Source organism: Papaver somniferum, chromosome 1 (assembly GCF_003573695.1).
Source record: "Papaver somniferum cultivar HN1 chromosome 1, ASM357369v1, whole genome shotgun sequence".
Lineage (NCBI taxonomy): Eukaryota > Viridiplantae > Streptophyta > Magnoliopsida > Ranunculales > Papaveraceae > Papaver > Papaver somniferum.
Window position 1 is genome coordinate 34,088,891 of NC_039358.1, and position 5,721 is coordinate 34,094,611.

General features: G+C 38.1%; 1 protein-coding gene across 4 annotated transcripts; it reads left to right on the forward strand.

Annotated features, from left to right (window-relative positions):
• Positions 1 to 478: 478 nt before the first annotated feature.
• LOC113282833 (U4/U6.U5 tri-snRNP-associated protein 2-like) lies at positions 479 to 4,996 on the forward strand. Of its 4 annotated transcripts, XM_026531957.1 has the most exons (11): positions 479 to 601; positions 1,562 to 1,918; positions 2,028 to 2,272; positions 2,382 to 2,466; positions 2,566 to 2,751; positions 2,866 to 3,033; positions 3,167 to 3,316; positions 3,435 to 3,606; positions 4,293 to 4,464; positions 4,584 to 4,692; positions 4,865 to 4,996. In XM_026531957.1, the coding sequence occupies exons 2-10, from the start codon at positions 1,586 to 1,588 to the stop codon at positions 4,678 to 4,680; spliced, it is 1,608 nt and encodes a 535-aa protein (XP_026387742.1). In that variant the 5' UTR covers positions 479 to 601; positions 1,562 to 1,585; the 3' UTR covers positions 4,681 to 4,692; positions 4,865 to 4,996. The 4 variants fall into 4 exon arrangements, with proteins under 4 accessions (XP_026387742.1, XP_026387746.1, XP_026387729.1 ...); XM_026531961.1 differs by having other exon boundaries at positions 2,009 to 2,272; positions 4,584 to 4,996; XM_026531944.1 differs by having other exon boundaries at positions 4,584 to 4,996.
• Positions 4,997 to 5,721: the final 725 nt, after the last annotated feature.

Here is a 5,721-nt window from a genome sequence, read left to right on the forward strand (position 1 = left end):
CTTCATATGTATCACTTGCATTCTTTTTGCCTGAGCAATTGATACCAATGGCCATTGTTGCATATGCATTGTCCAAGCCTTGGCCAATGCTTGGGACAATGCCTAAATCATTCCATGACGTACAACATTTCATCCTTTATCCTATCCTTATGCTGAGTAACTCTAAATAAGGATATACAACACTATCTCATAATACTGCATGTGCCAAATAGTATTTCTTATCTCAACCATGTTGGAGCTACATTATCGGACTGTGCAGCTCCATCAGCTAGGCTACAACTTTAATATTGTACAACTTTGCTGTTGGGACCGGTCATACTAGACTACTAGCAGCATAGTTATGAGTCATGACAAGATGTGGGCGACAACTAGCGGCGTAGTTATGAGTTGCGACAAAGTGCGGACATTTTCTAATATGCGAAAAAGGCTATTTTGGTCATTTGACCGTATGTGTAATCTGGGGACGGTGAGACCAATAATAATAACAAAGAAACGAGAGCCGAAAATCAAAATTCAGAAAATTGGAGGTCTCATAATTGTAGCCATCGTTCCCCTCTGGAACCCTAGATAATTCGTTCCAGGATCAGCAACTCAAACCCAGGTCAGTTGTCTTTCTCTATCTCCCTCTCCTGCCTCTCTTTGTATTAGGGTTTTTCTTTTCGTTCTGCTTGAAATTACTTGTTAATTCGTGAATTCATCGAAATTTTACTTGCAGAAACTGAGAAAACCCTGGCCCTAATTTATGTATTGATTCTTGAACTAGATAACAATGTGGATGAATGAATTGCATGATTTTCTGAAAACCGTTTCACAATTTGAAACACTGGAAAAGAAGTACCCAATCTCATAAACCCTAGAAAGGTGAATAATATCTAGTTTTATGGTTGATTGAGTTGTAAAAAGAGGAGAAGACCTAACTAACAAATACTAGGAAGATAGTGATTCCGTCATTCCTCAGGTTGTTTCTAGAGAACCATGGTTTTAGGGTTTTGATTGATGAAATAGAGATCCTTGAATGTTTGACAAAAAGTTTGGATGAGTGGAGGTGGGTGAATTAATGGGTGTTGTTATGTACTGAGTTTGTATTGTTTTGTTTTTATCTTCTTTGAATTGTTTTTAAAAAACAGTGGTTGGGGATTTTGATAAATCAGAGATCTTTCAATGTCCATTAATGTGCAGCAAAAAGTTCAGTTGAGTAGGATTTGGTGAACCGATGGGTGGAATGTTCTGACTTGTTTTGTTTTTATCTCCTTTGGATGTGGCTGCTCGAATGGACTTGAGCTTGGTGTGTAATTTATAGCCTTAACAACTCCATCCCACTGTTAATTTTAGAAAACACTGGTTTAGGGATTTTGATAAACCAGAGACCTTTCATTGTCCATTAATGTTGGGAAAAAAGTTCAGTTGAGTAGGGTTCGGTGAAACCATGCGTTTTATGTAATAAGTTTGTTTTGTTTTATCTTCTTTGAATGTGGCTGCTCATCTTAGTGAGCTTGGTGGGTCTTATATAGCCTCGAGAATAATGCTTTCTTATTTAGTTTTTTACTTTTTTATATTGTAGAGTGTAGGTGAAGTAAAGGAGACAATGAATAGGAAGAGAAAAGATGATGATGGGAAAATCGAAGTAAAGAAGCCAAAGCTTGATCGGGAATCTTCTTTAACTCCTCCCTCAGTCATCGATAATCCTCTTCTTCCACTTGCTTCTTATGATGATGATGACGATGAAGAAGAGGATATAAGGAGGGGCAGAATTATTAATGAGGATGAACAGATAGATGGAAAGATTGGAGACAATGGTGTTAAAGAAGAAGAGGAAGATGATTATTCTGATGATGAACAAGACATGTTTCAAGGTAGGCGCAACCGCCAGATTGAAATCAGGAGGGACTGTCCTTATCTTGATACTGTCAATCGCCAGGTGAGTTTACGAAATGATGATTTGGGCGTTTTCACATTATCAGTAATGGTTACCTTGTCTCATGTGTAACTGACAATAGCTTGATTATAGCTTGTTTTCTGTTTATCAGGTTCTGGACTTCGATTTCGAGAAATTTTGTTCTGTCTCTCTCTCAAATCTGAACGTGTACGCATGTTTAGTATGTGGAAAGTATTACCAAGGCAGGGGTCGTAAGTCTCATGCATATACTCACAGCCTCGAAGCAGGGCACCATGTTTATGTCAACCTTCAAACAGAAAAAGTTTATTGCCTTCCTGATGGATACGAGATTAATGATCCGTCATTGGATGATATTCGACATGTTTTGAACCCAAGGTAAATCTCTTCGCATTTTCTTCTTCTGTGTACTCCTAAAGTTTTCTTGCGTGGTTGTTGCTTTCTCTATATGCTTACAAATGTTCTTATTGCTTTTACTGCTTCACAGGTTTAGTAGGGATCAAGTTGTACAGCTTGAAAAGAATAAGCAATGGTCAAGAGCCCTTGATGGTTCGGACTATCTTCCTGGGATGGTATATATGCCGTTTTATCTATTTAACTATTAACTTTTCCTTAGGCAGTTTGAACTTATCCGTATTCAATTCCTGATCATCATTTTGGTTATATTTCAGGTGGGACTCAATAACATTAAGGAGACCGATTTTGTGAATGTCATTATACAGTCGTTAATGCGAGTTACTCCTTTGAGGAACTTCTTTCTCATTCCTGAGAACTATCAGCAATGCAAATCGCCTCTTGTTCATCGATTTGGTGAACTCACTCGAAAGATTTGGCATGCACGGAACTTTAAGGGCCAGGTCTGTATATCAATATCCTTGTTTCCACAACATGATTTTTATCCCCCTATATGTAAAGCACCAAACCGAAAATCGAATTAAAGCAAGATTTGACCTTCATAAACCTATCTACAGGTGAGTCCCCATGAGTTCTTGCAGGCAGTCATGAAAGCCAGCAAAAAACGTTTCCGGATAGGAGCACAGTCCGATCCAGTGGAGTTCATATCCTGGCTACTAAACACACTGCATGCTGATCTCAGAAGCTCGAGAAGTAACACAAGCATCATTTACAAGTGTTTTCAGGTACCGATCCCTTACTTCAGTTTAATTAATTTTATTTTACATATATTCGTTCCATATACCAAATCATCAAACTCGGTTTTTATTGAAGAAAAAGGAAGATGCTTTGCATGATCTTGACTATTTTTCTTTACAGGGGGAGCTGGAGGTTGTCAAAGAGACTCATGGAGCTGAACATGGCAAGGTAGTGATGGAAACTACTAGAATGCCTTTCTTAATGCTTGGACTTGATTTGCCACCTCCTCCTCTTTTCAAAGATGTAATGGAGAAAAATATTATACCACAGGTTTGTGACTCAATACCTATGTGACTATGTCAATGCTGTCAGTAAATGGACGATTTAGTGGGGTAACATCTTCAAGCATCCTACTGAGTTGTTGTTTAAATTGTTATGTGCATTTCAGGTTCCATTATTTAACATACTGAAGAAGTTTGATGGTGAGTCTATTACAGAGGTTGTGAGGCCTTCCATTGCCAGGATGCGGTATCGAGTCACCAGATTGCCTCAATATCTTATTCTCCATATGCGTCGGTTCACGAAAAACAATTTCTTCATAGAGAAAAACCCAACTCTTGGTAAGTCGTCACTTTTTCTTAGATATAGTAAAATATATAAATTGACCTACTTTATTTGTCATCACCTTGCCGAATATATTGGGCCATTTACATGATGTAGTTCAGTGCCTTTCAAAAATCTGTCAGTTGAGACCTTTGCCATATTGGGAAAATGGCTTATCCTAGACCTCACTCGTCCCGTATTCCCAGGACAAACGCTACATTGTTGTTTCATACCATCTAAGTCCCGTTTTGATGGTTGAGTCCAGTAAATGCTCGAGATGATTGACATGGGTACAGTCAGTTTTGAAGAAAATGCTTAGTTTTTAAAACAGGCTATAGCGGGGATTAAGTCAGTTATATAGAATTTTGATAGCTTAATATCTGTGTGGTTTTTCGTATCAAATACTGGGCTATAATATAGATTTTTCAGAGAGATAAATATGTGGACATTATTACTGGTAATGTGATTGTTGTTGGGATGTGCGGCCTTAGCTGTCTTATATTAAAGAGTAATGGTGATTTAAGATGTTCTAGTCTATTAAGCATCAATCATATGGTTGATCTCTTGGCCCATGTGAACTTGTGGTTCGATAGGATTTACTCACGTCTAACAAGTTTATGATAAAACCAGTCATTCTCTTATACAATCTTTTATGCTTTGCCCGTTTCGGTTACTGATAACTTGTCTTATCGGTGTCAATCAGTCAACTTTCCTGTGAAGAACCTCGAGCTCAAAGACTACATTCCGTTACCTGCACCAAAAGAAAATGAAAAGCTACGCTCAAAGTATGATTTGATTGCAAATATTGTTCACGACGGAAAGCCTGGGGAAGGGGTTTATAGAGTATTTGTACAGCGGAAATCAGAGGAATTATGGTAACAAAACTCAACGATCTTGTGAATAATTTATTCTGTATATGATTGAATAATAAATGCATCAGTAAATAACAGTGTAGACCTTTAATGACACTTTTGTTTCTGTGGTTTGTCTGTAGGTATGAGATGCAGGATCTTCATGTTGCCGAAACACTTCCTCAGATGGTTGCTCTATCTGAGACTTACATGCAGATATATGAGCTGCAGCAGCAGTGATAGAGATTCAAGGTTTTGGTTGTTCGTTTGATGATACAGATTGTTGTTTAATCCCATATTTTGGAAGTGCTATGGAGACGTTTCCATAATTAATTTTGTTGTTTCCTTCCTGGAAGGTTCTTCTACTGTAGTAGGGATCTGGCACTGTGTGTTGGTGCTGATTGAACCTTTTTTTTCTTCACAGAAAATAGAGCACTTACATATCGGTCTTCAATTCTACAAAGAACAGTCTCGGACTCGAGGGATCATATCTTATGACTAAGCACAGTGTACTAGCTTTTAAATAGTTATTCTGAATCCATCTTTCATTTATGTATCTGTGACCTATCATTTTTCATTTGTGTATCTGCGACCTATCAGGCAGCACACCAGTTGTCTACCCGAAATGCGTAGTTTAGACCCTTGCATATCCATCGGTGAAGAAATACCGGTGTCATCAACATCTAAAATGAAGTTTTGAACGCCATACTTCCATCATTTGAAGTTTTCAATGAGCCGTTTGTGAATTATTACGAGTATCTTACTTTTAGTAAAGAAACCAGCCCTTGATAACATATTGAAACAACAGATTTAGGGTGCATTGATTTGAAGAAGATTCTGTATTTGATGTTAGTGTAGGTAAAGTCATCTCGTTAAGGCTTAGTCCTATGGACTAGATATCTAGCTGCTAGATTGGCCATCCACGTCAGCCTGACCAATCTCCAAAGTCCTATGGTATTGCTAATCTAGCAGCGAAACGCTGAATAAAACAGCGCTAAACGCCGAACCTACATAATTTTATTTTTTAAAAAACTAATCATTATCTCTCTCCACCTTTTTCCTTTCTCTCTCTCCAATTTTTTTCCTCTCTCTTCCTTTTTTCCTCCCTCCATCACGTTCTACCACTTTTTTCCCCCTCTCTCTCCCTCTTTTTCTTCTCTCTCCATCACATTCTCTCTCAAAAATTAGTAAAATATATAGAGCGCCGAATGGTTCGGCGTTTATGTTACTTTTTGAACGCCGAACGGTTCAGTGTTTCAATCTCGCTGATAGTTGTACTGC